At 43.4% G+C, this 17,928-nt stretch overlaps 2 protein-coding genes across 5 annotated transcripts in view; both read right to left on the bottom strand.

Moving 5' to 3' along the window:
• LOC116852422 (amyloid-beta-like protein) overlaps positions 1 to 631 on the bottom strand; it is a 47,399-nt gene extending 46,768 nt beyond the window's left edge. For 2 of the 3 annotated variants that reach the window (XM_032832766.1, XM_032832767.1), the window contains exon 1: positions 193 to 630. In XM_032832766.1, the coding sequence (XP_032688657.1) occupies positions 193 to 255 (63 nt within the window). In that variant the 5' untranslated portion in view covers positions 256 to 630. Of the gene's footprint in view, positions 1 to 192 lie in introns of all 3 variants that reach the window. The other variant, XM_032832768.1, reaches the window with a different exon arrangement.
• Positions 632 to 7,301: 6,670 nt separating this feature from the next.
• Positions 7,302 to 17,418, bottom strand: LOC116852434 (persulfide dioxygenase ETHE1, mitochondrial). Of its 2 annotated transcripts, none has more exons than XM_032832803.1 (6): positions 17,124 to 17,418; positions 16,276 to 16,420; positions 13,361 to 13,546; positions 10,788 to 10,876; positions 8,726 to 8,936; positions 7,302 to 7,772 (listed from the first exon to the last, which is right to left on the bottom strand). In XM_032832803.1, exons 1-6 carry the CDS (start codon positions 17,250 to 17,252, stop codon positions 7,705 to 7,707), a joined length of 828 nt encoding a protein of 275 aa, XP_032688694.1. In that variant the 5' UTR covers positions 17,253 to 17,418; the 3' UTR covers positions 7,302 to 7,704. The 2 variants fall into 2 exon arrangements, with proteins under 2 accessions (XP_032688694.1, XP_032688696.1); XM_032832805.1 differs by lacking the exon at positions 17,124 to 17,418 and adding an exon at positions 16,907 to 17,039.
• Between the last annotated feature and the right edge of the window lie 510 nt (positions 17,419 to 17,928).

Below are 17,928 nucleotides of genomic sequence, written 5' to 3'. Positions count from 1 at the left end.
GCGTGAGCTCGCGTCTGGACACAGTCACTTCGCGGTGTCGAGATTAAACGACCAGAGAGAAAAAGAAAGAGACAGAGAGAGAGAAAGAGAGAGAGAGAGAGAAAGAGAATAAGAGGAAGAGAGATAGAGAGTGAGAAGGAAAGGCAGAGAACGAGGCGCGGGAGAGAGACGACGGCGATAAGAATTTCTCACCTGGACGCGGCAGACGGCCGACAGGACGCCGAGCAATGCGGCCAGCGCCAGCATCCCCTTCATCTCCTTCCTCTTCCCGGCCCACCTACGATCCCACGTCCTCCCGCTTTCCGCGGCGGCTCGATGAGTGTGTCCGCTCACGGCGAAGTCCTTCGCGAATTCTCCGCCAATCCTGCGGACCTCTTCCTTCCTCCGTGTGCGGGCGTGTGTCTGTCTGTCTTCCTCTCTCTCTCTCTCTCTCTCTCTCTCTTTTCTCTCCCTGGTTATGCGGACGCTGCTCGTTTCTATCCGACGAAGAATAGGAAACGGCGTTACCGTATGAAACGCGCTGTGACGACTCCCTGCGGGATACGACCCCGATTCGTCGTCGCGGTTTTACCTGGAGCACAATTCACCCGCCGTATAAACCACCGAGAGCGCAGCGAACTACTGCCTGCCTGTGCCGCCGCCGCTGCCGCTGTCGTCGTCGTCGCCGCCGCCACCGCCGCTGGGTGGGTCGCTCAGCGAGGAAACAAGATGGAGGCGCAGGCCGGCGCGTGCGCGCCGCGGCCAGTCGATAACGTGGCGGGAACGCCGCGCGTTTAAACGGCGCGATGCGACGCGACGATGATTCGGGCGGGCAGCGCATGATTTTCCGGGATTAAATCGCCCGGTTCACCCGCGCTCGGACGCCTCGCAGAGGAGCCCGCTATCGGCTTTGTCGGGGCCTGACCGAGGCCGACGTGTGCCTCTGTGTGGCTGCTGTGAAAAAAAAAACGTAAGTTCTGTTGACGTATACGTGTACGTCGGGTCCAATCGTTCGCCGGCGGCGGTGCACGCGATAGAATGTGTTTATCTATATTTGCGGATCAATAGATTCCTGAAGACCGTATATGCACAGGATATATTTGCGAAAGACAACTCTGTGTGTGTATGTGTGATCGGCGTAATCAAACGACACAATTGCACTGGCTTTTGTTAAAATTGTCGTTTTTTAATGATAAACATCGGTGTCTTTGATTGAGGAATTCAATTTCAAGGGACGATGTACGCGCGCGCGCGTGTGTGTGCTTTTATTGGGGAGTATGAAATGTATTCATTATACATCGTGTTTTTCAATTTTCGCCCTTCTCTTATGCTCTAATGGAAGAATATCTCTGTGTGAGATTCGCATTTCTTTTTTCTCTCCACCTGACTATTGGAAATACTGAACATTGCTATTGGGAAAGCTGGCGCTAAATACACAGAATCGATTGTAAATTTTAATCTGCGCATTCTCGATTCATACGTCAATGTCCCACGCACTATTTCATCTCTTTGACGTCGATTCATTATGTGACGTAATTCGCCATTTATCAATAAATCATTTGATGTTCCAGATTCGACGTGCGTCCGCCAGTAAGTGTACTCGCGGCTCTTTACATTACTAAAGTCGGTATAAAGAGAGAAGAGAGAGAGAAAGAGAGAGTAGGGAGTAAGAGTGAGAGGAGAGAGAGAGGACAGGGAGAGGCACCGTTGTTATTGTTGTGGCAGATAGCGGCTACGTTGTTATTGTCGGCGAAAATGTCCGTGCTCGCTGGTCGCGTGTAAACACACACATACACACACGCGCGCGCGTGCGAAACGTTCCGAATAAAATTATCGCAAACTTAGTTCGTTGCGAGAAAATCGAGGCGATTTTCGAAATTGCGTTCGGTCAATTGTACGTTGGCGCTGCTGCAAAAATGTATAGCAACGTCGTCTGAAGACGCGCCTCGTTTAATTCTGCAAAATTCCATCCAGTCCGTACGACGCCGGCTCGAGTCGAGAGAAACCAGTGTGCGCCGAGGCATGCCGTTCGTAAAAATTCGAGGTGCTACTGCTTCGCTAATTAAAGGAGCTCCCGTCCTTTGTGCCAGCGGATGGCTCCCCGACGGAGGACACCCCGACCACTAGGCGAATCGATGACGGAGCGAGAGAGTTCTGCTCGCTGCAGTAAATTGATCTTCCGAACCTACGCAAGAAATTGAAGGCGAGGTTGAGAGGAGAGAGACGAGAAGGCGGAACGGAAGAAGGGGAAGAATAGACGGGAGGGCTGAGAATGAAGACGGAAGACGACGGAAGGCCGGCGGAGGGTGGCAAAACAGTTCGGCTGGTAGCGCGGGGTCGCATCGGGGTCGAGGCAGAAGTTGAAATGTCTGCATCCATGGCAAAATCAACAACCTGTAGATACGAGCCAGGCTGTCGCGCTATCGCGCCGACAATAAGGTACGAAAGAAATCACGTTACCGCTCTATGGGACATCCCGCTATGGAAGAGAGCCGATAACGTTCGCGTGCGAATATTCTCTCGCGGGCTGGGATCACGTGTGAGCGGCACAAGACGAGGATTCGCTACTCGGAGACGAGTGTTTTGTCGTACCACGATGTCGTCGACAGTCGTCCCTTCGAGGACACCGAGAAGCCCTCGATTTCTGACATACCTCTTCGAATTCCTGTCCTGTCATGGGTGTCCGTTGAACCAGTTATTAAGTGGACCTGTCAGAATCGTGGATCCCCTCTGTACCTACATGAGACGAGTATTGGTAGAATTAAGAACGATGAAAAGTGGAGGTTTCGAGTGGTGAGTCGAGTTTTAGGCGTGAAAATGGATGATGACGAATCTTTGGCTTTTAATCTCCGCTGCTGCGAACGTGGCACTTTTCTCGTGGCTTGATTGCCAAAGATTTTACATTGAAGAAATGAGTAGATTCAAAGAATGGTTGGATGAGTGTGGCTGAAGAACAAAAGTGTAGACCAAGTTCCTTCTTGGCATGGGAGCAATAAAATGCTGATGACATGATGTGTTACCACTAGAAGAATGAGGAACAATTGATGCTGAGGAAACAAAAATTGCGCAAGGGAAGGAGGTCGGGTGAAATCTCGGTTGGTCGAGAGAGAGAAATCTCGAAGAAAATATCAAAATCACCTTACTTACCGTCCCAAATGTGTCTATTACACGACATCTCGTATATTATATAGCAATCTAGCGAACAATCTAAGAAAGGTCTGAAAAGACGGTGAATCGCCAATCGGAGCTACTTTACCCGGATTATTACGCAGACATTCGCTGTAATGAAACCAAAATCTTTGAAGCAGTCCTCGGAAATGGCAAATTATAATAATGGCCATCTTCCACATTGTGATTTCAATTAAAATATAATTTAACATCCCGTCCGCTTCCGCTCACGGTCTCTTTGTCACATCGGCCTTCGAGCTGAAAGTGCATTTCGCTAAAAGGTAATCTTTTAAATATAAGCTCGGATTTTTCACAAGCCGGCCCATAAAAATTAAAAATGACATTCGCCTTTCAAGCGGAAACGCACGAGTTCGCTGAAAAAAATATTAAAGTAATCCAGGGCTTGAATTCGAAGGCTTGAAAATTTCATGTGTTTATGGCTCTCGGTCCTGTGCGTCTCCCACCGCCGCATACATTCGCGTGGCTTTCATTTGTAATTTTTCCGATGACCTGTCGATTGATCGACCACGTTGGCGCTAAAAGCAGCCCGACTTCGACCCATCCGCTCGTCCCCCTGAATTTCTTACGTAACGAAGTTACATGAACGTTAACGTCGCTCGCAACGGCCCTAAATGAAAAACACCATTTGGGAAATGTCGATTCAATCTCGCGTAACTGTGTGCAATCGTAACAACAACACGTCGTCGGTCACGATAATTGGCTCGCGCGTCGAAATAGTAATTTCGCCGCTCGCGGCGTATTGCATATCACGGCGTCGGCACGGCATCAGAACAACACGCGTTAACGCAATCACGAGGAACGCGCCGCATTTTGGAATCAATTATACCAACCCATCGCAAAAAGCGTGACGCGGCTTTGCGCGTCTTTTTCTTGTTTCTCCTTGCTCTATTTCGTGCGGATACATACATGACATGTATGTATAGATATTACATACGTGTATATAAAAGAGAAAGGAAGAGAGAGATATATACGGCAAGGGAATGCGTCCTAATACTCTTCTCTCAAAGGGCAACGATAATTATCGAGTCGTGAGAACGGACCTCTTCAAAGAGCCGTTCGTTCTGAAATTGCGGTTTCTCGAAGGGATGGATTTCGTGATGAGAGCGAGAAAGGAGCGAAACGAGAGTAGAAAGGGAGGCCGCATCGCAAAGTAGCGCATTAAGTTCCGGGATACGCGTTCTCACAGCACGGCCATTTTTCAGTGATAACACCGCGCGGGCCGTCCTTACGATAAAGCCGCGGCGAACAATACGACGGTATCTCTACCAACGTGGGCAAATGGGGCAGGCACTATCCAGACCCCTTGCCCCCCCTTTCTCCGCAGATAGCGGAGGTCCACGAAAATATTTTGTTCTTTGTTTCACTTTTACCGTTTTATTGTCGCTTAGTCTGCAATAGCAACAGTCACATTTAAATGATAAAAAAAACAAGCACATGAGTGGCGCGAAAGCCACAAAAAAGAAACCACGCGCAATGTTGACAAAATATTCGAATTTACGCTGCATCGTATTTTGTTTATCGCGTTAAATTCAGACCTCCCTTCCTCCCTTCAGATGGGCAGGAGCCCACTGCGTGAAAATATTTTGTTTTCTGTTTTACTTTTACCGTTTTATCGTTACTTAATCTGTAGTCAGATAACAGTCATATTCGAATGATAAGGAAAGAAGCACATGTGAGAGGCGCGAAAATAAAAAAGGAGACACGTGAAATATTGACAGAATATTCGAGTCCACACACTGAATCATATTTTATTTATCGCTCTGTCCAGACTCTCTTCCTTCCCTCTCATCTCCCTTAGATGGCGCAAGTCCACTGCGCGAAAATATTTTGTCCTCTGTTTCACTTTTGCCATTTTACTGTTGTTCAATCTGCGTGACGGTAACAATCACATGGGAATGATAACGAAACAAGCGCAGATGAATGACGTGAAAGTAAAAAAGAAGTCACTTGCAAATATGGAAAGAATATTCGAATCCACGCGCTGAATCGTATTTTATTTATCACATGGGGCGCAAGCGAACGCGCGAAAAATGTGATCTCGGAGGGGGAAAAAAATCGAGTTTCCCTGAGAATTTTTACCGAGGAGACCCGGGAAATTCCATCCCCGGTGGCACGACCGCGCGTTTCGCCCCGTTCGCGAGCGAATCGCCCTCGTTCACGCGACGTATCGCGAGCCGAACTCTCTTGTCTTTGGCCTTTTTCGGCGGGCACATGAAAATGCATGAATAGGTAGCCTTGGCCCGTGTGCCTTCGCCCGTGTGTCGGGCACCGTACTCACCGGTTACCCTGGAAACGGTATCGATTTCAACCCTCAGCTATGCAGTAGGAAACCAACACCACACCATGGGGGTCTCTTCACCCTGAGTTTCGACGAGGCGCACGGAGCTCGTTTCGACAACCCGATTACAAGGCCCCCGTCTCTTTCTCTTCCTCTTATCCACCCTCTTTCCTCCCTCTCTCTCTCTTCCGCCATGTCGTCTCTCTTTCCTTCTCGTTCTGGCCTTTAGAAGGTTTAGCCTAGGTCCTAGCGATGAACACTTTCCTCCTCTTCTCTTCTCTTTTCTCTCTCTCTCTCTCTTTCTCACCCTTTATCGCTTTCCATTTCGCTCTCTCGCGAGCTCTCCTTGATCGTCTTCGCTCTTCTGCGAAGCCGTATGCAGCTCGGTCCGATCGTTCGGCTCCCGAAGTTATTATTGGCGCGACGAATTGCAAATAGCCCTCGACCCTCGTGTGGATGTTGGATCCGTAGATCTTCCTAATTACACGTGGACTGCATTATCGCAATGGGCGAGGGAGAGGGAGCGAAGGCTCTCTGTGCATGTATAATTGGGATATTCAGTCGAGACTATCGGCGAACTCGCCGCGATTGTATACCGTCCGCGCAATCGTATTCGATTACTCGTAAAGCGGATCCAGAGTCTAAAGACTCTTAGCGAGGCAGATTATCGTGAAATTGCCGCGAATGAGAAAATATATCACGGGGAAGTTTTCCAATGAGAACTCAACACGCTAAAGAGGATGTTGCGGTACGATATACGCGAGAGTGCGTTCTCGAGTTCGGTAAGATAAGTGATAACTCCAGACGGCTGTAATTCGCGAATCGTAACATCCTTGCTGAGAGTGTGGGGGAAACTCGGAGAAACTCTGAAGCCTCTGAAGAAAGAGAAAGAGAGAGAGAAAGAGAGAGAGAGGGGAAAGAAGTTCGCGCAAACGTCGCGACGCTGATATCGAAGGATGACGGTGCTGAATGCATAGAATATTTTAGCGCGCAATGCCACCGAGTTCGAGAAGAGAAAGGCACTGCTGCTGCACCTCTCCTGAAAATTTCACTATCGATTTTTGGCGATCGCGAGCAATTAGCACGCCGCAAACGAACACGTCCATCAAATTTGGCCGGAAGTTAACAAGAGTATCGCGTCCGACGCGACTAGTTAACGATTGCGTGATAAACTTCCATTTCTATCGTAAACGAGAGCCGCATCCATTCAGGAGAGCGCGTGTAACGGGTTATTCGAGTCATATATTTTGTACATACCGTTTCTTGAAGAACGTGCGCGACCATATAAATGTATAGAATGCGCATGTCAACTCATTAAAGCCCCGCACATAAAAGAAGGCACTGCTTTAACCAGAGCCACGTATATCTGCCTTCATATTGTTGTAATAAAACGTTGGAGCGGGAAAAGGAATGGCAGTAAATGAGACATCATAATTAATCCTAGAATACTAAACAAGGGTAAAATTCAGCCAGATCAACTTTTCAAACATTACCGTTCTTAAAAACATATGTCTCGCTTTTTCATTGTAACATTTTTCAACTTTGTTGAATCGCGAAAAAATTAATAAATTCATATTCCTCGACGTTTTTCACACAGATTAAAAATAAAAAGAATTGAATTTCAATCATTTTTTCAGAAAGTTACAGGCAAATGAAAACACAAAAGATAAAATTTACTCGCGTTCAGGGTAACTTACTTACGTAACTTTTGGATGTTTGGGGTTTTAAGATTAAACGTGGATTGTTATTTACAGCGTAAGAGATGCGATAACGGAAATACTCTGCGAATATTTAACGCATGAGTTTTTCGGTAGATCTGATGCGTTTAAATAACGCAAAAATAAACGCAAATAAATAATCCCGTGCTCAACGAATGTTGAAAAAGTTATATTGTTCCCAAATATTATTTGCTTAATTATAATTTAATGTATATGCGTAACAATTTTAGCAAATATATATGTATATATATATATATATATATATATATATATATATATATATATATATATATTGACAAAAAGCACGTAGCGCTCTACGTGTCTGTCTCTGATATTAAAATAATACTAGCCGGTTATTACATGCATATAGAGTCGGGAATAATTGCGCTACTCTTATCGTGTATAAACATAAGTATAAACATAAAAGTATAAACATAAACTGCTCCGACATACTGTACCTTATTTACACCACGAATAGCGTGAGCAAAGTTACAATATTGATACGCCACGCGCATTGATTGCAGTGCCGTCAATGGTCTCTCATTGTTTGTCCTTTTTCTCTTCAACCTCGAACAAACCGCAAACTTTGTTTGCCGGTACAGCTTTATCTGAAACAACAACACATTGCCGCGTTACGCATGAACCGTAGATTTGCAAAAGCAACGAGCACTTGACGAGCAGTCAAGTGTATTGACGATATCTTGATGATCCCATTTTCCAATTAACATCATCGTTATTTTTCCAAGCGGCCTCCCTTTGAAACTCTACCTGAGTGATTTACAAGATAAAGGATTCATTTATTCCACGTTCGATAGGATGCCAGCCGACAATTTCATCGATCTGCTCTCGCAACACCGACAGGATGTAACCATCGGCGTCACTGTTCATCTAACATTTAGCCGCGTCGCGAGAAACCGGCATAGTAGCTGCAAGTGTTCCTCGCTGCATCGATGAGACCGGATTGTACTCATTGATCTTTTCTAGTCCCAGGCCACGTGAACATTAAAACGCGAAGCGAAGTGAAATAGGAAAGAAGAGCGCGAAGAAACGCAACTTTTCGCAGAGTTGCTCTTTCCTCATCGCTCATCCGATCACTAAGTCTCATCTAATCAGATTTCGTTGTCTCGAGCAGAGAAAAATGGTTGCAAGCGTCATTCTCGCGGAATTCACGAGTTCGCGTGAGGGAAGTGAGCACATCTTGTCTCGCGACAGACACGATCCTCTCAGCCGCAACTCGGCGTTCACTCCCCGGACTGTACCGGGATGTTATAACGCTTCGAAGACGGCCATTAGCTTATCGGAGGATCAGGCTGATAGCGGCAAAGCGTGCAACCCCAAAAATGAAACGGGAATCCCGATGGGGCTCGTGCAGCTACTAGTTTCTCCGAGAGTACCATTTTGAGGCTAACGCTCCCGCAGATAGCGAAGCCACATCTCACCCTCCCCTTCTGATAAATTAATTCCCCTTGACTGCCGTACTTTGGGGTGCGTCTTATCGAACTGAGTCCAAGATGTCGCGACTTGAGATCCAAAAATCGAAACACGCGCGGGTCACGCTTACCGATCATCTTGGGATAGGGCAGGTTGAGGTTGTTCATGATGTGGACGAAGTCTTCCAGCGACTTGGACAATCTGGGATTAAGAGCTTTCTCCTCGGCCACGGTGGTGACGGTTCTGCCGTTGTAATCGTGCGCCGGATACAAGCGGTAGTGCCGTGGCAGCGTGAAAATCATCTTGTGAACGGATTTGTACAGGATCTCGGCGGAGCCACCCTGCACACAGTCGGGAGACACATTGTTTCACATTTCAATTGACAAAGGCATCTTTGATCGTTGATGTGTCGGTGAGTATTGAATAAATTAGAGTAAAGGTCGCGTCCTTGCGTGTCTACAATGTTAAAAGTAAAGCACGGTGAAATTAGATCAATGCACGCCAATTATTGTTGATGTGACCGAGCAAAATGACAGGCTTGGAATACGCCAGACTAAGGATAACCGTCCCGGTCGTTCTTCCGGATTAAAAGGTCGTTTAACCGAGCTTTCGAAAGAATAAGTCGCGGTACGCTTATAAAATGCACCGCCGGGCGGTCGGGCGCGATGACGGACGGCTATTCATCACGCGAGAGAGCTGTGCAGAAGAAGTCTTTCATATTCTGGATGATATATCGACGTTTACGTAGCATGCGCAACACGGAGTGAAAATGTTTGCAATTGCAACGGCCACCGACATTTTCGACGAGAATTCAGGATGCTGCGTCTCTTTCTCTTTCTCTCTCTATCCGCAAGCTCGCTGCTATCGATCCGCCGTAGAGTTATGACGTTTAAATAAATAGCCATTTATCGAGTCTCGACAATTATATTGTCGACATGACGCTATGAACTGACATTTCCGGTTAAAAGAAAAGACCGGTCGTTTGGATTAAAGAGACAGTGGCCGGTGCATCGCAGAGAACGTTACGGCGACTTATTGATGAACGTTAATATGCAAACCGAGCTCGAAGCTGATTAACCCAGATGAATTAAAAAAAAACGTTCGCAAAAGATTCCGAGTAATATCCGGAAAAAATGAAGCGGGATGATATACTGAGGCATCTGGATTTTGCATTGAACTCATAGAAAATAAATTAATGTCCACGCAGAGAATATTATTTTTCTTTTCTTTCCTCTTTCATATAAATTTTTTTCAATTTTACTAGGTTTTTGTTAATCCAGGAATAAAGTGCCTATTTTACTGTGGAGCATAGATTAAATTCCGCTACAAACCTAGTAAGCGCTTTAATAACATATTTCAACTCTTAAAATATAAGTAAAACATGTAAAATAAAATATATTACTGCAGAATATCGATCCATTCCTCGGTTATAAAATCCTACAACAATTTTTACCATAAGATTTTCTCTGTGTGCATTTGAAAAAAATTAATATACTCAAATTAATAATTATTATCTCATATATAAGTAATGATAGAAAATTTTGTTAGAACAAGCTTAAAGTCTTGAATTTCAACAATGTTATAATTTTATTTGAATATTATAACAGTCTTATAAGAAGTACAGTACGATTATTTTGGTGATCATGATATCTTTTTCCGATATTTGAAAACATACTCTCTATCTAATATTTTTTATGCCTTCCACTCATACAAATTATTTTTGAATAATAAAAATATATCTTTTTTCGTTGAAGCACGTATAAAATGTGTTGATGCAAGTGACTTATCTTCTTTTGATGCTACATAATCTCATTTGAAAATATCATACTCTCAATCCAATATCTCGTGCTTTCCACTCATGAAAATTATTTCTGAATAATAAAAATACATTTTCTTCGTTGAATTTTTCCTCATAAAATATACATTTTTATTCATAAAATATACTGATGCAAGTGACTTATCTTCATTTGACTAATTCCATGTTAGAATTCAGGCGTCGCGAAAATAAAGATATTTTTAGAATAAAAACGTTCCTTCTTCTATGCAGCATCAACAGATGCTTGTTTTTCAAAACGAAAAACAAGAGATTAGATTTGCATCGTTCTTGGAGTCACGTTGGCGCACCGCGAAGATACGGACCACGTGCAGTAGCCACACACATGCACACGCGCGAAGATATTGGCCGTGCTTACCTGAAAATCAGTTCTACCGCATCCCCGTATCAAGAGTGCATCACCCGTGAACGCGATTGCCTGCTCGTCGCAAACGTACGTGACGCAACCTACGGCAAGTACAGCAGATAAAATATTTACGATATCGTGCTTCAGCGCGCGGTCATTCGGCAAGCATCAGCGTCGTTTTTCGTACCGAGCACATATGTATGCGTATATATATGTATTCGCAGCGATTCGCGCTTCGTAATCGGTCGATACGATAAATTGAGTCCTCGTCAGCTCGTTCATCCAATTGCGAGTGATATCGCGTTCGCCGAAAACGAAAAAAAAAATATCCAAAAAAACAGAGAGGGAAAAAGAAGAAATTGGGCCACAGATATATTACGACCGCGCGAAAAACACCGAATGAGATGAATAGCTGCGCGTGACACGGAAACCTGTGATGTTTGTATTCCGAGAAATATCAAACGGCCTTCCGGAATCAAGCGGAGTAATTGGGTCGTTACAAATAAATACGTGTAATCAATTTCCGCGATGATAAAATTAACAGTTACACTATTAATGATTTTATAATGAGTATATGAATATTATTAATCCCCGCCGATTTCTGTGAATTTGTTTAGTTAATAAATTATTTTGTCTAATAAATGTGGCGCAATATATTGGATTGCTTTACAAATTCGTACTTCGGACTTTTACGAAAAATTCCAAGTCAATAGCCAGGCATGAGACTTCGTTCAATAATGCATTGACAGTCTTTCTTTCGATGGCAGAGCATCGAAAAAAAGAAATAAGAAAAAAGAAACATACACGCAAAAAAAGCTTCAGTTGGTGCAACCAAATAGGAACCAACTAAAAATTAGGTGATCAGAAGCGATATCTCTGTTATGAAAACTAATATTTCTGTTGTCGCAACCGAAAATATTCGTCTGAACATTCAACGATATTAGAACTCGGTTGAGGCAACTGAGAACGATATAGAAGCCTCATAAAGAAATTTTTCAGTTCCTACAGCCGAGTTTTCGTCTGATCCCTGAGCAACCGAAAATTCGGTTGCAGCGACAAAATTCTTTTTTCCGTGTACGTTTAACTATAAAAGTATCGACTATGAATTTCTTGTAAAAATTCCTGTAAACTTGTTGAACAACTCAGTATTAATTCTATTATTGGATTCTCCGGTTTTATAATTTTACCTTTTCGGCGATACTCAACGAGACTATAGACTCCCCAATTACGAAATGTATGCGTTTAAATTCGAAATCTGTAGGCATAAAATCAGTATCGATCAAGCTTTACTAGGAGCGCGGGGAACGCAGCCGATATCGAGTATCTAATTCACAGTTATTTAGCACACGTCATACACGAATTCGGTGAAAATAGAGCCTGTCATGCGAGGAGAGCACCGATATCGAGGTAGCTCAGACGTCCTGAGGATTTCGCCTGGACAAACGATTGAGCCGCGACGAATAGCGAATCTGGCACGATCGATAAGAACGGCCGTATCTTTTTGTTCTTTTTTATTTTGCTGCTGCCGTTCCACCGTTTTGCTGTGTAAACTTCAGCAGCGGTGTACGCGTATATATACACACATATAAGTGCGCAAGTACAGAGTATCTTAAAGCTACCGAATGCCATGAGGATGGAGCGAGCCCCGAAACAGAAAAGACGCTTCGTTATCGAAGAATCGACAGTTTCCGGGTAATCGGGCGGATCCAAAGAGCCTCGCGCGATTAAATCTGCGGCTTTCGAGAACGATTGTGATCACGTCGATTCTCTAGATGGATATTCGAGATGAGAAACTTTTTATGTATCCTTGATCTTTTCGGTCCACGTGCAAAATAACGCCGCCTCTCACCGTCCTCGCGAGCAAGTATTTCGCCACTTCTCGGCAGCTCGATTAATAAAATAATAGCGGCCGGGGGAACGCGATCGATCGTCCAAGAAAACGCACCCCGATATCGCGGGGAGTCGCTGCCACGTGAACGCGAATTTTCACGGAGCCCGAGACTTTCGTCACGTTCCGCGAGAACCGCGTTTCGTATTCCTCGCGCAAGATCAACTGACGCATCGAGAGCCGCGTTAAGCTCGAACGCGTTACAAAGGGAAGAAAAAAGAAACGAGAATAAATAATTCGAAACTGATGAAAATCGCGCGAAGGTAGAAAAAGAAAGAAAGAAATACAAAAGTTCATTTTTCACTGGTGCAATCAGCAAGACAGTGATATATAGCGTGTACGTATATACACGGCGCACATACGTACACGTGGCACAGAACGCGTCGAGAAAACGCTAAAATCCACATATGTATCAAATGTGATGCACTATGCACTTAGTCCTTTATAGAGGGCGCCGCTGTGTTCTATTTTATCACTCCATATAACTGACACACGGACGACCGGCAGGACGTTAGCTAAATGGGCAACGGCACAATATTTTATCGTTCCGCGACGGCACAGGCGAGCATGAAAGTCGCATTTTCAACGAAAAAACTGCGTATTCTATGCGTCTTAAAATGTGTAATTTTATCTGTTAAATAATGTAATCTTAAATCTCCCCCGGAGCACGCTTGTCGAATGTGGAGGACCTTCTGACCTTCGGTGTGACCTGGGGTGGGCAGCACTGACAGGTGGTGCCTGCCGAATTGGACCTGGTCGAACTGCTCCAGCAGTATGTCGGCCTGGGCGCCGCTGCGGCGCGATATCATCGACTTGCAGCCCGGTAACAGCGTCTTCAGCCGACCTGTGCCGGTGATGTGGTCCGCGTGCATGTGCGTGTTCACTGTAACAACGCGTGTGAGAGTTTGAGCGCGTTCAAGTTAACTCAAGAGGCAAGTAACCAGCTTCGAGAGCCGCGTTCTCGCATGTACGACGTGGATAGAAATTATTAAGTTACACGTTGTATCCATCAGTCTAATTAGCGGCTTTGCGAGTTCTTGGCTTACTGTATTACGAATATTCGCGCAATTTTGCAAAACAGGAGCGGCATTAATGGTATTAGCATTATTGGAAAACCGAGCGGTGCATTATGGTAATGCCCATTTGCTCGGGACAGAATTGGCACACCGAGTCCGCATAAACAAGCACGTACGTTAACTCAGAAGGGATGTTGTACGTTTTTATCTTCTCTTCCATCCCTTCTTCTTTTTTTTTTCTTTTGACACGAGTCTCTCGGAAAAATCGCGTCACGCGAACTGACGGCGCAATAAGTAAGACGAGAATCTCATTAAACCTCTGCGCTCTGACATGTGACACCGGAGACTTTATTTCTTCTCATGAAGGAATTCCGCCTCGCGAGTACTTTGCTACGTAAATGTCATACGGTGTGGCATCGCGCAGGATATCTATACACTACCAGCCAAAAGTTTGTTATATCTATGTAAATTATACAATAGAGAAACTTTGTGCAGAAAACAATTTTGGGGCAATTTCAATGCTTTCATTCTTCTTGAAAATTACAGTTTATACTTTAAACAATACACAACACACAGAAGAAAGTACTTGAAAATGCATTTTGAGATACAAAAGCTTATTTTTGTAAAATAAAGTTTATTTCTGTAAAGAAGTTTTATATTCCACAAGTGAATTGTCAAGTGCACTTTTTTTCAGCACCAAATCACAACAAAACACAATTTTTTTGTATAATTAATATTTAAAATATTTGATTATATTAATATATTTATTACTTTAATATGTATGTGTGTGTGCGTGCGTGCGTGCGTGCGTGCGTGCGTGCGTGCGTGCGTGCGTGCGTACGTGCGTGCGTGCGTGCGTGTGCGTGTGTGTGTGTGTGTGTGTGTAAATTATTTTAATATATCTCAGACAGCACAATATCTTCAAAGGATGTCCTAAAGACATTCTCAAGAACGTTCTCAGGACGTTTTTAAAGGATGTTCTGTGGAGATCTGTACTATTTGGAATATTATATTATTATATTTGAAATATTGTTTGCAATATAACAGATCATTTAATATACAATTAACTCTGTCTATTTGCAGTAAACAGATTTGCTATGAGAAAGAATCGCTCCCCGTTCTCCCATTATTATTATAATAGATCATATAACTTTATTTTATGCCTTATGTCTTTACCATGATGTGGAAATAAGCAGATATATTTTATTAGAAAAATTCGTCCCGATGGAAAATCGGTAGGTAATTTCAAATTTTTGGCCGGCAATGTACGACGCGAAAATACATATTTAACGAGACGCGCGTTTATTATTAAAAGACAAGTCCCATTTAATTTCCATGCAGATCCGGGTACGCGCGCGAGGAGCACGATTTGTCGACGGGAAAACACACTCTCATCATGCGATACACTCGAAAATTATACGAGAGCGGCGAAATCGGATCGGCGCGAAGTCGAAGTTCTTTATCGAAATTGGCAAAGTTCGACGATATGCCCGGACGCGGGCCGCACTCCTCGCACGGTTTATGGTCCACGGTCCTGTTAACCGCCAGAACAATGGAGAAACTATGCGGGGCCCGCGACCGCCCTTCGCGGGGGCCGGGGAATTGCATGCCAATTCATTATGAAGTTCGGCAAATATTGGTCGGTTAGTAGGATAGTTCGCAATAATTCTGCGCACTGCTCGTAAATCACGGGCGCGGGACGTCGCGTAATTGCGACAAGTACATTTCCGACGATCGAGCGCGCGGCGCGACTCTAGTAAGATAATAGATTTTGTTGTTAATTGGAGCGTGTAATTAATTAGTTATCGATTGAAACGCTTCGCGGAGAACACTGTGATAAATGTTAAATCGTTGCGCGCACGCGGTATCGTATTTGACACGCTCGATTTTGCGTATAATGTATGACGTCGATCTTAAAACTGCCTGCTAATGCTTATTCGCCAGATTGAGGTATTGGAGTGACACGCCTTTCTTTCTGTGTAAGTTGTATCTCAGTGATATTCGGAAATATATTGTCGAATCTCCAAGTTACACTAGGAATTTCGTCACAATACAAAAAATTCCGAATATTCTGATAAGTTTGATATGACACTGTAGAAATAGATGTCAATATCAACGTGACACTTGAAGAGCTATAAGGAGCAACGTCGCGAATGCCAATATGCGTTCGAGGCAAGTGTAAATGCCAATATGCAGAATTTAACGTCCAATACGTTTCAAAATCTAAGTTTGTCCAAAATTACACGAGAGATGTAGTTGACGTAAAACCAATACTACCAATACTACTGTACAATATTACAAATGTTACTCATGCATTAATTCAATGATACAATCTGTTTCAAAATGATGTAACTTAAACAAGTTGTATACTAACAAATGTATCAATGCACATGCAAATGAATAAAGATTGCCATCTAACTCCAGTATAAAGAAACATACAGCCTTAATTGAGTAATTTATAAAAATATGAATAATTGTATTTTTTACATATTTACATTTTCTTTATGCCTCAATATTCTGATATTTCACAAATAGCAATATCTAGAAACAATCTAGATACAATATAATGATCTATAATAATTGGTTGACAACTTACAGGCATATTTCAATGTCAAGCCTAGCTCGTTAATGATTTGTTTGTCACGTTCAGCCCATTCGATAACAGGATCAATTAAAATTGCTTCTTTATCGTTGATATCGGCCAACAGATACGTGTACGTGCTGGATATTGGGTCAAAAAACTGGAAATACAAAATGATTATATATTAATTTGTAATAAAATGTGATATCGCAACATGAAACATATCGCATTACCTTGCATAAATAATATATTAATTATTGTTTATATAAATTTTTCCTAATTCCAGAAATTCAGAATTATATCGTTACAAGTCAAATTAAAGATACCCATATGCATACACAAACGTATGCAATCATAACCTCTATAATAAATCATAATCCTTAAAAATGGAATAAATATTACAAAGTAACGTAAATTATATTCTTGTGCAGCATATGTGTGCGCATATAACAATAACATCATATCACAGAGAAAATTGTAACTTTTCGCGATATCATTTGATAACATTTATTATGTTTACAGGTGTATGCCGTTATACCGTATCTCTCTTACCGACGACATCGAGTAAAAATTTATGATAAGAGAAATATCTTTATGATGCGAAGAAATATTTTCTTTACGCGTAATATTCGATTACAATTGATACCTTTAGAATCTCGTTACATTTCATAACCTTTCCAAAGATCTCGTAACGTACGACACGCAAGATCGCAGGAAACGAAATTTTTCAAAAATGCACGGATGACCGCGCAAACGTTTTGACATGAGTACGAACAACCGTTCGTTAGATGACGTTAGAGTGAGTGTTACAGCGCGCTCGGCGGCCCGGCACGCAAGCGCATAACGGCCCTTCGCGACGTTACCTGGCGAAACAGGAAATCCTTTGAGAAGGGAACGCGCGGCGTCAAAACGTCAGCCATGGCGTGTAGCGTGCGTGTCTCGACTGGTCGTAGGATCGTTGACGATGTCACTCGACAAATATGACGAAGCATCTTTGATGCACCTTTTGTTTTCGCACAACTCTCGCACACCTCTCGCACACCGACTCAAACAACTGGAAGTCAGACGATGACTGATGATAACATAATCGGTTGTGACAATGTCACTTCTTAGAAATGTGTCCATATGTAGTCAACATTGTGCAATGTACTGAGTTAAAGGCTGTGTTCTTTTTGGGCGCTCACGCGCTTTAAGCGCTTATAAGCGTCACTCTATCTTTCTTCCGCATCTAATGAGCGATAGAATAACGCTTACAGCGCGTGAGCGCCCAAAAAGAACACAGCCAAAGGCTGCAAACGGGGAGACGCTATTTAGCGCTATGAGCGTCCTCTGTCTTTGTTCAACTTTCAGGAACAAAGAACAGAGCACACTCATAGCACTAAATAGCGTCTCCCCAAACGCAGCCAAAGTTGGAAAGCTGATATAATCTTTCTCTCTCTTTCTCTCTCTCTCGTAGCGTACCGGCTCGTCGCATCACTGACAGCTGTTAGAATGGCAACCAAGTTATAAAAATCTCTTGCCAACGCGTGAATATTGCGCAAAAGACAGACATTAGGTTTGTTCGAGTTACTTGTACTATTCACACTTTTATACTTAATGCCCGTTGCACACTAGTGCACCTCATACAACACAAATTTTCCAAAATACGTTCTGAAGATGCTTTTAAGA

Source organism: Odontomachus brunneus, unplaced genomic scaffold (assembly GCF_010583005.1).
Source record: "Odontomachus brunneus isolate Ranch 3 - 2012 unplaced genomic scaffold, Obru_v1 Obru_scaffold_224, whole genome shotgun sequence".
NCBI classification, from domain to species: domain Eukaryota; kingdom Metazoa; phylum Arthropoda; class Insecta; order Hymenoptera; family Formicidae; genus Odontomachus; species Odontomachus brunneus.
This window is presented reverse-complemented; position numbering and strand designations above follow the sequence as displayed.